We start from the raw sequence: 21,086 nt of genomic DNA on the forward strand, positions 1-21,086 counted from the left end.
GGCCAGACCTTCATCCTCAGCATGGCCACACGGCCAGTTTGTGGTGAGATAACCCAAGGGCAGCTCTTCTCTGACCCCGTCACAGTTGTGACGCCCATGAGAGCAAGAAACCCCAAAGATCTGTTTACGTAGGCCCCTCGCCCACTGGACTTGAGGTGCTCGGGGACGGCAACCACGTTCTGTGGGCCCCGAATCTACAAGATTCGCGCGGGGCACAGAACTGGGACCAGCAGCAGCTTGGGTAGAAGGCCTGACTGCCCAACTGAAGTCCACGACTCAGTCTCCCCTAAACGGAGCGGAACCTCTAAGGTGCTCCACGTTGCAGCCGCTGGCGTAGAGGCAGGACGGAGAAGCCCAGGCAGGGCTCCAGCAGGGGCCGCAGAGGCCCGGCTCACGGACCTGGCAGGAAAGCGGCCCGGCGCCGGCCCTCTGCTGCCCTCTGCCGCTCGCGAGACACTCCTGCAGGATTGTCCTGAGGGCCACCCGACTGTGTCGGCGCATTCGGAGACTGCGGTCGTCGGCCAGAACTCATTGCCATGAGCTCAGGCTAGGACAGAAAAGCCGGGCCGGAGGCACAATCTCCTCAGGAACCTGGACGTCCCGCCCTCGACTGATACCCACCTGCTCCCTATTTCCAATCCTGAAGCTCAGGATTAAGGGCACAATTTGGCATCAAAATTCCGGCCATGGCCGCACACCCAAGGGGGAATGTCAGCTCCGGAGCGGGGGTAAAGCCCTAAAAACGGCACCCGGCAACCGTAAAGCGCTGTGCCGTGCAGCGGTCTCGGCACAGTGGGAAGGCCTGGCTGCGTTATTTCTAGGACACAGGCTTGGGGTCCGGCTCATGAGTGCCCCCGCAGTCCTGCTCAGGCCACACCTCCACGATGCTTGCTCGGGGCTCTGGGGTCCGGAACCAGCAAGGAGGCTCCCAGTCATCACAGCTCAGTCCTCTGCCGGCCCAGCCTTTCCCTGTGGTCATCCTGTAAACTGTGATCCCTGCACCGAGGGCCTTGGTCCCCAATCTCTCCCTCCACATTTCCCGAAAACTGAAGTTGGGGACGAGTTGGGGACGGGGGCATGCGAGGCAGGGCTGGAGCCTTGGTAACGTCTAAGGCGGCCAGAGATTGCCTGAGCCCACTCTGCTCCTCTCCTGGCCGATCCGACCAGGGAAAACCTCCGCCCGCACCCACGAGCAGGGCTCCAGGGGCAGAGCCTTGGGCGGCGGTAGGGCCTCGCTGAGCCGAGAGCCCCGTTCCCAGGCAAGCTGCCTCATCCCCGCCTCCATCTGCTCTGCTTTCTGGGAACTGCTTGCCCTTCATGCAGCAACAAGTGCCCTCTAACTGCTCACTCTCCCTCCTTGAGTTGTTTCTTGGAGGGCGGGGGGTGGGGGTGGGACTGAAGAGAGCAGGAAACGGGCTGGGCACCCACGTCCACTACGACCTCAGCTAGTCAATGTCTCGAGCACAGCAAGGTTGGGAGGCCCATGCCCAACAGACCCTGGCCTCACGGGGAACACGCAGAGGCACAGTAAGGCAAGCACCATCACAGACACACCGCTGTCCTTGATATCTGTGGGGGAAAAGGAAACAGTGAGGAATTTGGGGGGTGGCTAGATTTCAAGGCATCTCTGTAACGTAAAAGCCCCTCACAACCAGGGCCACAAAGGCACAGATGACTCATCGATGGCAGTGACCTAGATCATCACACTTGCCTCCTCTAGTCCCTGCTGTCTAGGAACAGAAAACAGTGGGGCACGGGCAGAGGGGTGCAGCAGGCTCGCCGGCCCCGGGCAGCTCAGATCTTTGAGAGCCCCGAGGCTGGCTCTCACTTAGAGTAGGCGTAGAGCCAGACCAGGCTCATCCGATTCCAAAGCCCACGCTCCTAGGACTGCCGCCCCTCAGCTCTCACACCCGTGAGACAGGGATGCTCGCCACCCGCGCTGAGAACAGAAGCCCTGGTGGGCCGCACCCGGCCGGCAGGTCAGGACGGCCCCGCCCAGAGGACACCGAGCTATCTCCCAGGAACTTATGAAGTCTTGCAAGAGCTGGACCAGGTAGCTGTGAACACAGCAGATGCCCGACTGGCCAACGGCAGCTTCTCCCCGGCTCGGGTCTTCCCTGGCCCGAAGTCGGCCCTCTTCCGGTCTCGCCTGTTCCTAGTTGCCCACGAGCCAGTCTGTTGTAGCCATTATGTTTTGATTATTACATAAACCTCTGAGTGTGAAGAGCTGTTTTTTATAAAAACTAGATTGAGTTGCTTTAAAAAGTTGCTGTTAAATTAGGTACAAGTGAAAACTCTAACAAAAGATTGGAGAAAATAAGTATCTTGAATTCTAAAGTCAAATTCCTTCACAATGTCTAAATTCTTTATCCATTTTAAAGGAAGCCAAAACTGAAAATCATAGACAATGCATGTGATTACTGTAAAGAAAAGCCCTTGCCTCTCCAAACTAATTTTTCTCAATTTTAGTTTCTTAAGTGGATGGACATACAACTTAGGTAAGCATATCTTTTTTCATCTGTTAACTTTTTGATGAACTGTCCAACGACCTGTTCCGGCCATATGCAGAAGGGGCCTCCTTCTGTGTATGTTCCTACCAGGATCACCGGCAGACAGGAGCCAGTGCTTTTGAACCCGCACTCCCCCCGACCCCAACATCCGGCTGGGGGGGCTTGCAGGAGCCCCACATTTCCTTGCGGGGAGAGGGTGCCTTGGGTATTTCTTTTCAATAGAGCAAATAACATTGTTCCCTGATAAAGGCCATTTAAAATTTCTCTGTGCTCCCATTCAAGGGAAACAGAAAGAAGAGTCCTTTGGCTTCCACTCACCTGCAGCAGCTCCAACACGCTCGCAATCCCATTCTTCCATCCAACACAGCGGGTCCTCCTGAAAGTTAAGAGCACATCGCTCGCCACCCTTCATCCTAGTACAAGTAGCCCAGAACAGAAGAGGGAGCTGGGTCACCATCTAAAGGTTCCATCCTAACTGATAAAAAGGTGAAGATGTATTCCTATGTAAGCAATCTTGAAACATGAAGATGTTTACAAAAATTTGGAAGAAGTGAAAGGTACACTTTACAGATGGACTCATTATGCTTTGGAAGTGGATTTATAATGGTACGACTTCATACGAGGTCCAGGCAGCTTCTCTGTCCCACGGAACCGCCCAGAGAAGTCGAGGGCCTCAAAGGATCCACGTGCTGGGCTGGAGAGGGTGGAAGATGGGAGCCATTGCCCCGGTGCTCAAGGAAAGGCACTGGGCTCTTCATCCTTTTCCTCGGCTCTTCCTCCCAGCAGGCGAAGTCCAGCAGAAAGAAACTGTGTTCTCTGCATCTTTACGCCGAGGAAGTACCATTCTAACAGAGGCCAACGCGCAGCACAGACTGGGCACAGGTACTGAACGGCAACAGGCAACGACGGTTAAAATCCCTGCTGTGCCATTCCGCCTCCTGGCCCAGGTACGTGGCATCGACGGTCCACCCCAGTCTGTGTCACGTGGCAGGAACCCCAGGTGGGGCCGAGCCCAGAAAAACACCCACAGGCACGAAGGCCTGGTGCAAGCCGAAAGCGGGTCTCCATTTGAGAGGGCGGTGAGATTAAAGGAGCGGCGGGGGCCCATGATGAGAGCCCAGCCAGAGGGACAGGGGAGCCGGGCTTCAACCCTCCAGGAGACACCCACCCTGTCCGCAGGCTTACCCCTGCCCAGGGACCCATGCTTCCACCGAAGACCTCAAGTCTCATGAACACCTCTGCCTCTAGTTACTAGAGCGTGCAGGCAGAACAAAGCAGGTTTCTACCAACTGCCACAACCTCAGGTGGCACCTCTGGCTTCAGATTCGCTCTGAGAGGGGTAAACAAGCCCCTCCTCCCAGGATGCTGAAACGAAGCGGTAAAGCAGCAGACCTTCCTTTTACAGCGCGTCCAAATCCCAGGCTTCCTGCAGGACAGAGGCGACACACAGGCAAGCCCTTTGCGCTCGGTGAGAAATCCTACAGCCTGATTTGGGAGGAAAAACAAACACAGCAGTCACGGCACTGAGGCGGGGGCACCAGATTCTTCACCCACATGCCCTCCTGGCTTAGACTCCAATCTCACTCAGCCCTTTCTTCCTCACACCTCACGCAGCTGCAAGACCCGGGACGGAACAGTGTCAGCTTGCATGTGTTACCGTCTCGCACGTGTTGCCTCGTGCATCCACGAGGGTACAGGTCAGCCTCACAGCTCACACGCACAAGCACGGTTTGTAGATAACACACCCCACTCCGGGGTCTCGGTGGGTCCCTCACAGAAGGCGTCCATCGGGGGTCCGTGTTTCCATGTCATGCTGGCGTGCAGGTAGGATGGAGGCTCCAGGAGAGCCGTCATCATTCACTAGCAGGATAACTGTTGGCACGTGACAGGCCTTTAGCTTCAGTATCGACGTGTGTAACAGACCATGGCCCCACCTGGGTGGGAGGTGGTTTACATACACACACTCCTGCCCACCCCCCCTAACCGGGGCAGAGACTCTTCAGCCCAAGGGTGCTACTGTCAGGGACCCTCCAGGTGAAGAAGAAAAGCTCGTGGAGCAGGGGAGGTGCACACCAGGTGGGCAGAAGCTCCCTCCCTACAGGCAAAGGCTTTATTCCAGGAGCAAAGTCCCCTTTAACCTTATGTTCTCCGTGGAACTGGGAGAGTCAGCATCGTGCCCCAATGTCGGGGAGTCTAAGAATCGGGGTGCTTAAAAAGGCCAGAAACCAGCAGAGATTGGCACAACGTTGTGAATCAACTACACGTCAATGAAAAAACAAAGGCCAAAACCCCTGCCACTCCAGATCGGACTCTGGAGATTGCTCTTCTCCACTGGCCCCAGAAGCCCATCAGACAAGGAGAAATATGACAACTCTGGGAAAACTGCAGACGATTCAAAGTCATTCTTAAAGAGATTTAATTATCTGAATTGCATAAAAGGGGGCAGTACACATTTAAATCTCTGCTACATCACAAACTGCTGTTTTTGTTGTTTTATTAAAGACCCACTGTTTCTACCCATCTTCAGGTTTATGGCTATAGAATGGAGGGAAAACAGGTATTATTAGCAACAGGATAGCAAACAGCAAGCAAGAGTCTGTTCACCAGAATGTCTTCTCCACTGCAGAACAGAGTCCTTTAAAAAGAAAGGGCAGGGAAAGGCTGTGAGCCATCCATGACCAGTAACAACAGTGAGAGCGAGCGAGCGAGCGAGAGAGATAGCAAGGAAAGTGAGAGGGCAGAGCCTGGGTGTTCAGAAGTGTTTCCTCAACCCACACCCTCCTAGCTCTCTGTGAGGGTGCACTCTCCTTACATCTCCCCTTCTGACATCTCAACCCTAAACTAAGTTTCCCTGTCAATTCAAATATAATAAAGACATCGTTCCCACAAGGAGGGCCGATCTGAGGATTGTAATGATTTGCCAACATTCTGAGAAAGCTTATTTAAAAATAGCATGGCTTTAAAGACAGGTTCTGTTCCTTGAAGACGGGAGGAAAGAGGGGTCTTTGTGAGTGGGGATTGGAGGCATATGGCCCACTGAACAGAGCAGGATACAAAAGAATCCCCTAATGTCTGCAGGCTACCAGCCACCGCTTCTGTAGCCTGGCTGGGCAGAGGCAAAAGCGAGCAACCCCTCCGCTCGTCAAAGCCCACAGGTGGAGGGACAGAAGCAGATGTAGGCTAATGGCTCTAAATAACCAGCATTTAGTGTTATATTAGGACCAAGGATTTATTCCACAATATAAACTGCAACATTTGATACAAGCTACCAAAAAAACAGGCGAGGAGGGAAGGAGCAAGGAGAAAGCCAAAATACAGCTGTGGCAGGTACTTACAGAGCAGCCTCTTTTCTATGTCACTAGGTCACCAGTGACACTAGAAACTAGACGTTTGTGTTCTGACATCAACCAGATGCTAAAGCACCAACACACTGTTTGGAAGTTTGTTTTGTTTTAATTCCAGCCACTGAAACCAACATGGAAGTTATTGCTTAGATAAATAAACCTAGTCTACCAGGAAAAAAGAAAAGTGGATAAAAGAAACAAACAAGACCCCCAAAAGTGAAAAACTTAAGCTCCCCAATATGGTAACAGAGTAAACAAGAGAGAAATCCCTCAAATGAGGATTTACTGGAATTTCTGGTGCTCTTCTGGGCACTGAAACTGAGTTGGACTCTTAAGCCGGTAAATCCCAGAAAGAGGTAAGATTTTAATGCTGTACATGAAAAGGTGCAAGCTCCAATCCTTCCACATTGGTGGGAACCCCTGCAAAAAACAGTCAGCATTTCAAACCTCAACAATCACAAACGGCTCTTAAGGAAAAAAATACAAAAAGTGTCAAAAAATTTTTTTAGTCGTTTTTTTCTTTTTTTCAAAGAGTTCTGGAAAAATGATCCCGTAAGGAATAGAAATAGCACCGTTCACAGGCTGGTTTGAGTGCCAGGCCTGCAGCTTTGCTGCGACCCTGGAGGAGTCCTCTGGCCGGGTCCTGAGTTACAGTCAGGGTCCGTTGCTCTAGCTCCGGCCTGGCGCGCCCGGCGCCGCACAGCACGCACACACGTAGTCCTCCTCCTCGGCCGTCTCGGGACAGACGCCAACACAGACCTGATGGAACCACCGATTGCAGCTGCCATCACACTGGACCCAGTCCACCTGGTTACAGAGAGCAGGGAGACGGGGTTTTCAGGGGGAGAACAGGCCCGACAAGACACCGGGCAGGCAACTGCCCCAGCACTGGGACCTCGGGCACAGCAGCCCAAGCGACCGAGTCAAAGCCAGTCTTCAAGTGGTGACTGCTCTGGGGCTAAGACAGCGCCGCCCTGTGACAAGGAAGCAAAGGGCGTGGCAGCAGCATCCCTCCCACCTTCTTAGCGCTGGGCGGTGAAAGCTGGAGGAGCAGGAAAAGGAAAAAGGGCAGAGGAAGAGTTTCTTCAAGAAAAGGGAGAAGACCCAGGAGCGATGTGAGAGCAGAGGTACCAGTGGGGGAGGGTGAGCAATCCACTCAGATGGGCTCAAGGCAGGTAAGCAGGAGAGACCCGGCCAGGCGAGCTGCAGCTTACAGGGTTTCTGAGTTAAGGGAACGCACGTCCTCCGCGGCCCAAACCTCACTGACCTCGTCTCCCTCCGGCTGCAGGCAGCTCACGGCCGGGCAGACGGCGTCCTCGTCCCCAGAGTCCTCGTGCTCCGAGCAGGACGCGTCTGCGGGCAGGGACTGAGCGTCGGCAGAAGGGACCAGCTCATGGCCACGTGCCCGCTCTAACTTGAAACTGTTCGTGTCCTTGCGGTGGCTCAGTTTGATCCTCTTCTTTTTAGGGGTCCGCGTTTTGGCGACTCGATCCCACCGCTCACTGGAGAGACCTTCTCTTTCCAGGCGTCTCTTCAGTTTGCTCTCGAGGCCGCTGACTCCGTCTCGCTTCCCACGGCAGCCGTCACTCTGGGTGGAAGATGGCAAACTCCATTTAGCCCCTCGCCAAAACCAGCAATGCCAAGAACCAGATGCACAAGAAGTGGGCGCTCCCCATCGACACTGACACGTGCTGCACCGCCCCCCCTTCACATCCTACAGGACCACCTCACTTCACTGTTTAGTCTACCAAAGCAACACTGGAAAACAGAAATGTCACAGACACGATTCGTTTCAAATTAGCCAACCAGCTCCGGGAGAGGGGAGATGCCACATTCTTTTGGCCAAACCCACGAGGAAGTGCCTGACGTCCACAGAGTGTTTTCTATCTAGGTGTTAACCCACAGACAGCTAAGGAACCAAGGCAATACCTTGCTTCTTTATGCACATCTCCACCCCTTATAGGAGGAAGGTGCATTAACTGAACACAGCTGGTAACAGTGCTACACTATGTGGTGTCATAATGAAAAACAAATCCTAAATGCCAGCGTCTGCCCTCGTGCTGTTTTCACTGAGATTCCTCCCTATCTGACTACATTCTCAGGGGCACTGAATGTCGCAGGTCAGCAAGTTCACTCACAGGAAGCAGCCGCAGCAGCATCTTACGCTGCTAAGAAACAGGACATTATTAGTTATCCCCTTCAAGTAAGTCAGCACTCAAAACGGGCACCCTTGGGACCTCCCTGGCGGTCCAGTGGTTAAGACTCCTTGTTTCCACTGCAGGGGGCATGGGTTCAATCCCTAGTCGGAGAACTAAAGATCCCGTATGCCGTGCGGTGTGGCCAAAAAATACCCAAAAAACAAACAAACAAAAAAAGGGTACCCTTGGTCTAGTCACCTGGTCCTCACACCAGCTGTTGGGTTTGGTTTAGAAGAGTTAAAGCATTTGTTACATGTTGACTCCAAGAATGAAGGCTTTATCCCAAAGGCCTTTCCAGCTATAATTACATTTTCATCTCTACAGTAATTCTCTTACTGAAGAAAAATAATCCTGCTTCTATCTATTATCACATGGAAATGATGAGGAGCACACCTTGCTAAAAATAAAAAACAATTTCACACAGTGGCTTAAAAACCAGCATCAAAATCCAGGTTGTGAGCCCAAAGTGCTCAGTGACAGCCGTTGGAGCAGGGCTGTGGGGCAGGTGGTCTGCATCCTTTCCTGGACCAAAGACAGCATCTCGTCCCCGAGCTATTGAAGGATGATGACACTCCGAAGCACGCTGCCGCCCAGACCCCGACGCCCACCTTCTCACTGCTGGGTCTCACTGGAGAGCTGCGGTCAGCTTGCTGCGCAGGGCTGGGCTTTGCGAGTAGCATCTGGTAGAGCTCCTGAATTTCAGGAAGGGACACCTGGAGCAGCTGGGCCTCCATCAACAGCTCACTCACTTCTGGGCTTAGACCTGTCGGAGACAAGACCAGATCACGGTGACACCCACCTGAGACATGAGTGGAGGAAGACCACCGCTCCCATTACCACCCTTTCCCTTCAAGTGAGGTTCACTCCACAGGCCCAGAGCCACAGCGTAGCAGGCCCAAACTGGACTGTGTAAGTCCATCAGTGACTAGGAGGACTCCCGCTGATGCAGGAGGGAGGTACCTCTGCTTTCACAGAATCACAGAAGAGCCAGGGCCTGGGCACTCTGAGTGGGCCCAAGGTTCCAGGCACAACTCATGGGGGAGAGTTGCCCTCAGGGAAGGACAAGAGGAAGGAGGCAGGGTCTCTAGAGCCCCCTCAAGTCTCCTAAGTAATGAAGCAACAAGGGAACCCATGGCTTAGCATCTGATGACCAAGATGCTTGGTGTTTAATTATCAGTTGGCATGGGACGCCCTTTCATCCCTAAAAGCAACGGATATAAAGACTTCCTTTCTGTTTCTTTTGCATTTATGAGCCTTTAACTACGATTCTTCTCCTACCTTGCAAATACATAATAATCCATATCCTACATATGAGGATAAAATCCTTTTTAATCGTTCCTAGTTTATCTGCAACAAAAACCTACTGCACCATCACTTTTTACTCTTCAGCCCTCAAAATCATAACAATAATAATGGTGATGATAATAATAAATACAGACCATGGAGGGGGACACAGCTCCGTCCAGCAGAGAAGGGAGAGTGTAAATATGAGGTTCTGCCGTCCCAGGCACCGGGCAAGGAGAAGGACGTGGAGGCAGGAGGCTGAGACAGCTGGCGGAAGGAGAACATCGCACAGTGAGGCTTCCCCGGGGCTGAAGCCACTCCCACCGCCCCACGGGAAGCAGCTTGGGTGATGAGGCAGCAACCAGCAAAGAGAAGGGCTTGATTTTCCCAAACTGAAAGAAGTCTCCTGGCATCTCAGATTCGGCCAAACCAACTCATATCCACCAAGCCTTTGGTCTTCCTGGTTGTACCTGGACTGACTGCAGAGGTGAAGAGCACCACTGGGAAATAAGTCATTTTCTCTGCGTGGCAACAGATCACACAGCCTTTTAATCTCTAGGTAATCCTCCTTCTGAAGATTATAACCCGACTGACAGAGACGTGTACCCGCTCTGGGTAAACCAACTGAGGAACTGCCAGAAAGCATTCACACCCACGTCCCCACCTTCACCAGAGCTTATGAGAGGAGCTGGGAGAAACAGTCCTTTGACCACAAATTACTAAGTAAATAACAGCCGTGCCTTTCCCTTTTATTAACATAGGTGAACTCCTAGCACATCGTGTGTAAGGAGCACACATGTCTCCAACGTAGGCTGCCCAAATACCCACAACTCAACTATGAGACAGAAATGTAACACATCATTTGCTAAGTGCCAGGCACTGTATTTCAGAAGCCTGGGGAGAACTTAAAAAGACAAGGAAACAAATACAACGGAGACCAATCTTCTGCCCTCATCCCTAATCGGTATGACCCTCAACTCCTACACTTCACACATCTCTGCTGGTGCAGCACAAGGGACGCGTAGTATCTGCAAGAGAACCTGCCAGACTTGGAAGTCACCAGGTTAACGTTATGAGAGGCCTGAGCACTGCCTGCCTGGCTGCACTCCTTGTCTCCCACGGAAGAAGACAGAAGCCCGGCCGTCCCAGTGACGGTCAGGGGAATCTGGCTTTGGCAGAAAGACCACAGATGGTATGAAACCCACTGCCTCTGCTCTGAAGCAACTTACTAACACTCAAGACACATCAAAAGCTCTTCTTCCTCAAAAGGCAACCAGAGACAGGAGGAGGCACTTCCCCTTTCTCCTCGGTGACTTACACGAGAGGAAGCAGGAAAAAAACAGCCAAGCAAAGAATTTTAAAACACACGTATATTAAAAATACATCTGGGGCTTCCCTGGTGGCGCAGTGGTTGAGAGTCCGCCTGCTGATGCAGGGGACGCGGGTTCGTGCCCCGGTCCGGGAAGATCCCACATGCCGCGGAGTGGCTGGGCCCGTGAGCCACGGCCGCTGAGCCTGCGCGTCCGGAGCCTGTGCTCCGCAACGGGAGAGACCACAACAGCGAGAGGCCCGTGTACCGCAAAAAAGACAAAAACAAAAAAACACATCTGGTTCACACACATCAATGGAAAAATCACATGCGCATCCGAAGAGGTGAAATCTGCTCCACAGGAAGCGTGCCCGGCTATCGGGAGCAGAGGGAACTGAGGCAACGCAGCAGGTGCGCGCAACCCTCGAAGGTAAAGCGGGCGCTGGTACCGGCGGCACCACCAGAGCTACCGGCTCTGGAAGAAGGCACAGAGCTGAGTCCGATAACCAGCGAAGGAGCGTTGCGGCTCACCTTGCTTGTCTCTGGCGCCTGTCCTGCTGCGGCCTGCCGTCTGCCACATAACAGTCCTGAGACCGCCCGCTCCTGCATGGGCTGGAGGTTACCTGACGAGAGCAGCTGTCGGGCTCTGTGCTGCCAGTTCACGGTTCTTTCAATCATATACCGCAGCGCATCTCCCTCGGGAAGGCGAACTCGGATACGCTGGAGGGAGGCCAGCAGGGGCAGAATTTTCTCTAATGGAGGTTTCTCTGACCTCCGACAATGTGGACACAGCCAGATCCGGGGGCCCTGCGCAATACTGGGTACTGCCACACAGCCGGTGTGGAAAGCATCCCTGCAGAGTTCACACTGGATCATGGGGGCAGCTGGGGCCTTCTGACACAGGCAGACCTTCATCTCCACATCCTGGACTGGCGACAGCAATTTCCCCTCATTGGCTTGTCTGAGAGACTGCAAGGCTTCCATTTCTCGTAAGCGGGCTTCCCCAAGCGTTGCCATCTAGAAAGGAGAAAACAATCAGGGACAATGTCACAGAGAACTCAGCCTTCTCCTAAAACTAGGGTCCTGGTGGCTAAGAACACTGGGCTCCAGAGTAGACTCTGCCTGCCTCACTAAGTCAGGTGGGCAACAACATCCCACTGTGGCTAAATTTCCACATGTATAGAGTCGGTAACAGTGCCCACCTCACAGGGCCGCTCTGACTGGCACCCAGCAAACCCTCAGTGTGAGCAGCTACCTAACACACACCATTCTTCCAAGTCCAAATTCCTCACACATTTCTCTCTTAGAAAATGTACCTCTCTTGAAAGATACAGGCTTTTCACAGTCCGGGTGTACTAATTTCTGAGGTTTTCGATTTGTTTTCAGCTCCAGTAGCTTTTGAGTTCTTCCAGAAAGGCACTTTAGATGAGAAAGTCTGTTAAACGGCCGTAGTAACCTGTGTCTCTTACTGCCTTTAACATCACACCTTACATGTGTGCTGGACACCGGAACTGTGTGTAGTGAAGCTGGGTCCCTCATGAAAGAACCAAACAGAACCACTTCACCAGACTTCCCTTACACACATGCACACACACTCACACGCTGTACGATCACTAGGGCAGAGATAAAAGCAAGCCGCTTTTCTGCAGAAAGTGGCAAGTATACTCATTATAAAGTCTTTTCTCTCTATTAAAACGAGAGCCATGTCTCAGCAAAGTTCTGAGTTCAGTTTATCTGTATAAGCGACTTGTAAACACAAACGTAATCAGCTTCACAACAATAAGCGGAAGCGACACTGCACATGTTTCTGACCAGTACGTGCAAGCTGTCCATACAAGGGGCTTCTTCTACGTGAACAGACCAGGCGCCCACTACATAAACCAGTCCAGGCACGACAGATTGATTCACCTCGCACCACGAAGTAAAAGCTGCCTAAGGGTGACCAATTCAAATCACTAGCTATGTCAGAGTTAGTCACTACCCCCTCGAACTTAACACATCCATCTTCCACAGCGGAAGGCTGGACCACCAAAATCCTAATACTTCACTGAGGGAGAAATACAGAGCAACAGGGGGTAAACATAGGCCTTTAAAACTGAGCCTTCCCCTTTAGAAATAAAAACTACAGGCTGCAGGAACCATTCCCTTCCCAAGTCTATTCCTATAAGCAAGTCCTTAAAACGTTAATTTGTCATAGTTAAACCATTCTCGATGATCAGATCCAGCCACCACCAGATCCATCCCGATTCACCAGAAGAGGAAGCTGAGTCCTAAGGCCAGATCGACTCTTCTGGATGAGAGAAGAAAATGTATGAATGATGGATTAGGGGAAAAACAGATCTAGAAGTAAACCACCTAACAAACCTTTGGTATATTTAAGAAACCTACTTATTTTTCTAGCTAAAAACAATGTACAGGCGGCATATACGGGTTATGTGATCACAAAGTGATCAACAGGTAATGTACAGAGGTTCACAGACTAGATCAGCAAGACCAGACAAGCAAAGATCAAGACAGACAGTGTCTTTACAAAAACGAACCACGTAACAGTGGAAAGTAGCACCTTGAAAACACCAGAATTATGCTCAGGCAGCCGCATCTGATTAGAGCCTGAACTAAGGGACAAACATGCCAAAGAGAGTCTGTGTCAAAATACACAAACACATCAGGGCAATCCCATGTCAATCACAAGAGAGGTCAGGCAGCTACGAAGGACCAGACCATAAAGAAGGTGCCTGGACCAAGGACGAGCCCAGGCCCAGTAGCAGCTATGTTCCTGCTCTGGGATGGACAATGCTTCGTGCCTTCAAAACCATCCTGAAAGTCTGACTTCATCAAACCAAAAAGCTTCTGCACAGGGAAGGAAATCATCAGCAAAATGAAAAGACAACTTACAGAATGGCAGAAAACATTGGCAAATTATAATTCGATAGGGGTCAATACCCCACATCAATGAAGAACTCATACATCTCAATAGCACAAACAAAACACCAGCACCACTACCAAAAACAAAAATCCAATTAAAATGGGCAGAGGATCCAGTAGACATTTTTCCAAAGCAGATATACAGATGGACAACAGGTATGTGATAAGATGCTCAACATCACTAATCATCAGGGACATGCAAATCAAAACTGCACTGAGATTATCATCTCACACCTGTTAAAATGACTGTCATCAACAAGACAAGAAATAACAAGTGTTGGTCGGGATGTGGAAACAAGGGAACCCTCGTGCACCATTGGTGGGAATGTAAACTGGCGCAGCCACTGTGGAAAACAGTATGGAGGGTCCTTGAAAACTAAAAACAAAACTACCATATGACCCAGCAATTCCACTTCTGGGTATACATCTAAAGGCAACGAAAACACTAACTTGAAAATATTATCTGTACCCCCATGTCCAGTGCAGCATTATTCACAATAGCCAAGATATGGAAACAACCTACATGTCCACTGATGGATGAATGGATAAAGAAAATGTGGTATGTATATACAATGGAATATTATCAGCCACAGAAAAGAAGAAAATCCTGCCACTTGCAAGAACATGAACTCTGAGACCATCATGCTAAGTGAAATAAGTCAGAGAAAGACAAGTACTGCATGATCTCGCTTATATGTGGAATCTACAAAAACAAAACAAAACAAAACAAAAACAACCCCACAGATACAGAGAACAGACTGGCAATTGCCAAAGGCAACTGGTGGGGGAGATGGGTGAAGAGGATCAAAAGGTCAAAATAAGTCCTGAGGATGTGATGTACAGCATGGTATGACTATAGTCATTAATACTATGTTATATATTTGAAAGTTGCCAAGAGAGTAGATCTTAAAAGTTCTCAACACAAGAAAAAAAAACTGTAACCATGTGTAGTGATGGATATTAACTAGATTTGCAGTGCTCATTCTGCAATATATACATATACTGAAGCATTGTACTATACACCTGAAACTAATATAATATTACAGGTCAACTACAGCTCAATTAAAGCATCCAGATCACATAGCTATCTTCTTCTGTTCTGATACTCTGCTCACTAAACATTAGCTAGATACTGCTTCACCTTCCTAAAGATGATACAATCTTTGAATCAACAGGGCTTATGCTAAAGGCAGGTCAGACTCAAAAGTATCCAGTACCCTTTTAGATGTATTTCTTGTTGTAAACTAGTAAGTTGGCATTGCAGTTCACATGTCTGTTAGCCTGCGTGTCCTGAGTCTGCATCCCTGGACCAAGCCTTGGGCACTGGAAAGACTATTTCTGAATCTGGGAGGCCTTCCCTGAATCCTCTGCACCTCCATGCACCTTCCATTCAAAACTTTTACAAATGACAATTCTCCCAAAGTCGTTTTGGTAAAACAGAGTACTTTTAAAGTTATTCTTCTACTTGCCTTCCCAATATGACCAGTAAGTAAGAGAAGAGTTAGAAATTATCCTCCCCCATGGAGAAAAGAGGAGGAAAAACCCCAGTACGTACAGCTGAAGCAGTCTCTCTGCTTTCAGTCAGAGCTCTCTCCAGGTCACTCAGACTCTCTACTCTGGGGCTTCTCTTCTTGCCACTTGGCAAGGGCTCCTTTAACTTTCTCTGCTTCCTCTTCAATCCCAAAAGGCCAATATCACATCGAGGACACAGCACCTAATGTGGATAAAGCACCACCGCTGGTAAAATGGATTTCAGATGAAGCATTAGGAAGTCCCCAAATAAAAGCCTAAGGAGTGGGAAGGATGTGAGCTTCTTAGTATTTTCTGTGTAACATGCCTCCTTGAAGCCAGAAACTCTCTTCTACAAAGGAAGGAAGAAAGGAAGAGAGGGAGGGAGGAAAGAAAGAAGGAAATCTCACAAAAAGACAGACTTTGATTCCAGATTCAATCAAACAGTAAGTAAAAAAATGTGATAATGATTCCAGTCATAACGTGTGACCAGCATCAGCTTACAAAAAAACACAAGAAGTGCAACTAGAGTACTTCGAAAGGTGGATGAGATCTTTTATTGAGCTTGTTAAAAGCAAGTGGTGAAGCATGGCCAAAGTTAAACATCCAATTTCAACAAACTGAGGAACTTCAAGGAGGAAAATTTCTTCCTTAGACAGTGAATGCTATCCCTAAACATATGCAGAAAACATTTTAAGATTCTTCTAAGTTTCAATTGAAAGTTTCAGTAGAAACTTAGAAGAATCTCCCTGGCTCCACTGAGAAAAGTAACTCCTAGAGCATAGATCAGTCAGTGATGCCACCTCTGTGTGTGAGGGACTACATGTTTTGCCAGGCTAGGAGACCCAAGGTCTTGTAGGTGGGCTAACTGCAAACTTACCTCCAAGAGAGAATAGGACGAATTCTCAGTCAGGAATGTATTAGCAGCACATTCTTTCCAAACGTGAACCTCAGCTACTAGTGACTCCAGTCTCGGTAAAGAATTCAGATGCACCGGGATAGATCGTCCTCGTGTAACAAGTTCTATCAGTGTGTCTAACACTGGCACACGTCCTCCAGCCTAATAAATCAAGGGGAAAAAAATTACTTCTATGTAAGTGGGAAAAGTACCATTCGGACCGGGCCTACCCCATGATTTCAACATATTAAATTCACAGACGGGTGCTGACGAAACCTGCCAGCTGGCCGATGGTGGTGGAGGTGGAGCAGTGTGGGTTCTTCCACTCGACAAGTAAGAACCTACTTTGTGCTGGGCCCATGGATACAACTTTGGACCTGGCATATCCTGTGCTCCCTTTGTTCAGACTGTTTATGCCCTTGTCAAGTCACTTGTCATTTTGGTCCCTATGGATGGTGTGAAAAAAATTCAACAGAAATGTAAATTTGTAATAACTCAAAGGATTTCCATACTGACTTAGAGAAAGAAAAGCAACAAAACAAATATTTTACTCCAATTCACTCACCAATGATGAATTATAGTAACTCAGTATAGATTATTGAGGAAACAAAAAATGAGTTGTGAAAGCCCACTGGCTCTCCAACTTTATTATTCATTAAGAATCACCTGGGGGCCTTCTATTTATTCTCACAGGATTGAAACTGTAAGGGCAGGTATTCTGCTGGATGCGTAAAAAAGGTGACTCACAAATTATATGCTATGCCTATGGTACTCCATTTAGAAACATATGGAGTACTCCCTAAGTGAACAGCAGAATAGTGGATGACCTTTTAAAATAAATAATCCACTAAACACGAAGAGGTTCCTTGTTGTTGGTCACACCTCTCTACTAGTCCTTAAATATATGACGCAAGGAAAGACCAGGCTATTATTTCAGGAATGGAGCAAAACTTGCTTTTTGTCCTTATGCACATTGTTGCAAACACCGTACTAAGTAGTACATACATTACAGCACGTGAAGGGAGCAAACCCACCCAGACATGTGTCCTTGCTTCTGATTTCATATGCTCACCTCTCCTCGTCGTCATGACCTCACCTTCTGGCTGCCAGCAACCATGAGTGGAAGGGGGGACCGTGACTGTACCCACTACAGTTCCAACAACTACAGACAAGAGCCTGCATCAAAAACCTCACTGGGCAAGTTTACGTACACAGCAAACACTTTCCTTGGTTTTTTCTTTGGCGGGCTGGGGTCACCCCTTAATTATGTAATATTTATCAAACAATGTATCTTCTCTTCCCTATTAACAAGAATAGATGTCCAGATGTTTTGTTGAAAACACGTGGCTAAAACTGTCCTGTTTGGCATTTCTCATTAGCAATTGGCTAATTAGCACCACTTAAAATTACATAGATATTCAGAAGACCAGATGGTATTTTATTCCTAGAATCTGATGGCTTCAACAAAACAGAATTTGAGCCTCAAGAACAATATAAATTAAAATTTTAAAAACCTATCCCATTAAATAATTCAAAGATCTTTTTTCTCAATAGGCCCGTTAAGACCCACTGGTTTATGATCATTAGAAAAAGGAAGACACTCCCACCAACCACTTTTCAAATGAAGTTATCCAGCTGAAAATTGGGAAAAACAGAATATATTCTGTCTATACCTTAATAATGTTACAAGTGAATTTAATTTTCTATTTTAACTTATAAGTAAGTCTTAGCAAGTACAACATCTAGCACAGGGGCACAGATACTCAGTGCTGATTACTTTGGACAGTTACTTTAGAACGTGCTCATCTCACTGCTTTTGTAGGTATGGAGCACATTTAAGTCATTACTTGATGAAAGTCCTGGGCCTGAGGGCCTAGTTTGGCCATGTAATCATGTATCAAGACTCACTGAATCTGCTACTCTTCATTATGTAAACTCCAAGTAGTTGGCAAGCCAGCAAGAGATAGCTGTACTTGTCAGACGTTAGAAACTGTGTTTCTCCCACAACTTCATTTTTAGCTCTTTTTCTTCAACCCCAACCAAGTAATTAAGTCTGTTATGGGAGGGTCCCAAGCTCCCAGAAAAGGTTGGTTAAATTACCTAAGCTTTAAATACTGAGTCAACTAGTCAGGACAGTAGATGGGGTGGGTTAAGTGCATCTACACAAGGTTGAAGAGAATCAGTAATCTGGCCAACCCAAACACTGAACCTGTGTAGTGACATCCAACATATTCCCCTTTGCAAGTGTTTACATTACTGCTCTTTACAGACGCACTTACACACACGGGACATTTTGTAAACCTACCTGCAGGGCCTCTACGTCCTGAAGCCAGTCTCTGGCTCTCTGCACAGAGTCTTTCAGAGCCGCACCATTGGGCAGGTACGCGGGGATCTCCTCGATCTCCTTAACCACCGTAGCAAGGCTGTTCAATGAATGCCGAGGCCTACAAAAGCAAAATGACACTACTCAGCTTTTACACTGTGGCTCACTTTTCTTGTGGTTTACTTACCAGAGAAAATAGGGAATCACTTCAGGGACTTCCCTGGTGGCACAGTGGTTAAGAATCCACCTGCCAATGCAGGGGACATGGGTTCGAGCCCTGGTCTGGGAAGATCCCACATGCTGTGGAGCAACAAAGCTCCTGTGCCACAACTACTGAGCCTGTGCTCTAGAGCCCGCGAGCCACAACTACTGAGACTGCACGCCACAGCTACGGAAGCTCGTGCGCCTAGAGCCCATGCTTTGCAACAAGAGAAGCCACTGCAATGAGAAGCCCGCGCACCGCAACGAAGAATAGCCCCCGCTTGCCACAAAAAAGAAAAATCACTTCAAAGGAAATTTAGAATAGCAAATAACTCAGTGAAGCATTTAAGTTCTACTTATTTCTGACTTGACATTGGAATAACCATAAACTTCCACTTGCAAAAGATAACTTAGGGATAACTTACGTTATGTTAAACTAGATACGCTATCAAGACTCATACAGCTTCACTAAGAAAATTAAAAATCTCCAGGATATCAACATACCAAAAGCACAGAACCCAAAACTTCTGTACTCTGCTCAATGACCACTATTTTAGGATTACAAAATGATGTCTGGAACCTAGGTATTTCTTGTACTTTATCTTGTCAGTTGGAATAGTAAAGATCTGTCAGACAAAAAGCAAGAATAGGGAGGGAACCATCTTCTCCCCTCGGATGGTTAGCTTGAATCCAGCCCATCTCTCGCGTATAGATAAGGTCACAAAGCAACAGCACTAATGTGGAGAATTACGGCACCATTTTCATCTTAAAGACAGTGCACGCTGACTCTCAGATGTTTCTCTTTAAGACTCCTTGGGATCTTTTTCATTAACCGTGGGTTTAAACAGTTCCACTTATTTGTAAATGTTTTCTTCTCTCAAAGATGTTACCCTCGAGGTCCACGGAAATTTCATTAAACCAACTCTAGAAAAGGTATTTCCATTCGAACCACTCATTTCACAATCAGTTACGCAAGGAAAGAAATTAATATTCTTTTGCCCAAGCTCCGAAGCAGCTCCGAACAGCTCAGCTATCTCTGCACACACAGCTCAGCTACTGTGCCCACGTGCCGCCCTACTCCCCATGCTCCGTGCTCCCGGACGGACGAAGTGCCAGCCTTCCCCGGGCAGAGGCATGGGCGTGCTTGTTTACCTGGCCTTGAGGAGACTCCTGGCTTTGTCATCCCAGTGCTCTGATACCGTGAGCAGTTCTTGAAGCCGTGCCATAGCCTTCTCCACAGCTGAATATGGGGCCAGACCCACCCCCAGGTCTATGAGACGTCTCATATCATCTAAGGTGAGGGAGCTGGGGTCTAAGCAAGCCTGCTGCACCTCCTCCAGCCAATGGGCCTGCTCCAGCCGGACACGCATCTCAGCAAGCTGGGGAAGCTCGACATCAAATTCAAAGCTGACGTCTAGCAAGTCTTGCAGCTCAGCGGCACTGGGCATCTCTTCAGAGAGCAATTTCTGGCTATGCTGTTGGAAATCTTCTACACGATTCAAGAGATCCTTAAAAAACACAGATTGTTGCATCAAAACAATATTTTCAGTAACTGGCTTCTTGAACACTCAGAATCTTCAGTCCATGTTCAACATGACCCTCTGCCACTTCACTTGATTCTAGCAACAATACAGGTAAACAAGGTAATAAATACATAAGCCAACTGACAGTTACACAAGTGACTCTAAGAGAGACTTGTACCAACTATAGTAGCTGGTGGTCACTGTGAAAGGTAAAAATTTCCAACCTTCTCTCTCCTCTGCAGGCCTGTTACAATCTCTTTATATACACGTACCACTCAACGGGTTACTAAAAGTATTTGCAAATAAATGTACAAATTAACCACAGGGGAAGACAACTTGATCATGTGACCTGGGCTTGTGTACAAAACACAGGAAGGCGGGCACCCCCACCTCCCCATCCAGGTACCTTCAGCAGTGGCGTCTGACTGAGGACACAGGGCAGGGCGTGCAGCTGGCTCACGAACTGTCGGAGCTCATTCACTGTCAACTGATTGTGGGATTTCCCTCCACCAGATCGATACCTAGACAGACAAAGGCCCAAGGAGACTGCATGAGAGCAGGTACCCCACCAGCCCCAGACTCCAACGTCATGGGTAAAACCAGCCACAACAGGCTGCCGAAGAGCCCAAGCCAGGGGGTGCACAGTGCCCACCTCGTCTGCCTCTTGCCGTTAAGCAGCTGCTGGGCGACAGAGGCACATTTCTCCGCGTCCTGTGTCACTAAGCGGAGGTGACGTAAAAGATCGTTGTCCGGGAATTTCTTCATCTCAGATTCCTCAATCAAAGCCTTAAAGCTGACGAGGCCTAGGAATAAAGAAAAGATCACCTTTTCTGTGATCATTATGTATGAAATACTGGTATGAAATACAGAGGGGGAGGTTCGATTTGATCAGTTCTTACCTATGGATATTTGCAATGTTTTACCGCTAATAAATTTGTTCTTTTTTCTTTGGCTGAGAGTGGAATACTTTAAAAAGTGCCTAGAGCTGCCCTTCAATGTGGAAATGTTTAAGAATCAAAGAACCCCTGCCTTGTCAAAACAGAGCAAATGCAGTTCTTCTTG

At 48.7% G+C, this 21,086-nt stretch overlaps 1 protein-coding gene across 1 annotated transcript in view; it reads right to left on the reverse strand.

The window, feature by feature from the left end:
* Positions 1–4,909: 4,909 nt before the first annotated feature.
* The window catches only part of KDM5B (lysine demethylase 5B), a 33,070-nt gene continuing 16,893 nt past the window's right edge, over positions 4,910–21,086 (reverse strand). The window contains exons 13-23 of the mRNA XM_024749632.1: positions 20,677–20,827; positions 20,431–20,545; positions 19,654–20,009; positions 18,283–18,421; positions 15,960–16,139; positions 15,126–15,284; positions 11,177–11,662; positions 9,492–9,603; positions 8,661–8,815; positions 7,122–7,442; positions 4,910–6,661 (exon numbers count right to left, since the gene is read on the reverse strand). Coding sequence (XP_024605400.1) covers positions 6,524–6,661; positions 7,122–7,442; positions 8,661–8,815; positions 9,492–9,603; positions 11,177–11,662; positions 15,126–15,284; positions 15,960–16,139; positions 18,283–18,421; positions 19,654–20,009; positions 20,431–20,545; positions 20,677–20,827 — 2,312 coding nt within the window. The 3' untranslated portion in view covers positions 4,910–6,523. The remainder of the gene's footprint in view (positions 6,662–7,121; positions 7,443–8,660; positions 8,816–9,491; positions 9,604–11,176; positions 11,663–15,125; positions 15,285–15,959; positions 16,140–18,282; positions 18,422–19,653; positions 20,010–20,430; positions 20,546–20,676; positions 20,828–21,086) is intronic.

The sequence above is a fragment of the Neophocaena asiaeorientalis genome, unplaced genomic scaffold (assembly GCF_003031525.2).
Source record: "Neophocaena asiaeorientalis asiaeorientalis breed wild unplaced genomic scaffold, Neophocaena_asiaeorientalis_V1.1 scaffold44, whole genome shotgun sequence".
Taxonomy (NCBI): domain Eukaryota; kingdom Metazoa; phylum Chordata; class Mammalia; order Artiodactyla; family Phocoenidae; genus Neophocaena; species Neophocaena asiaeorientalis.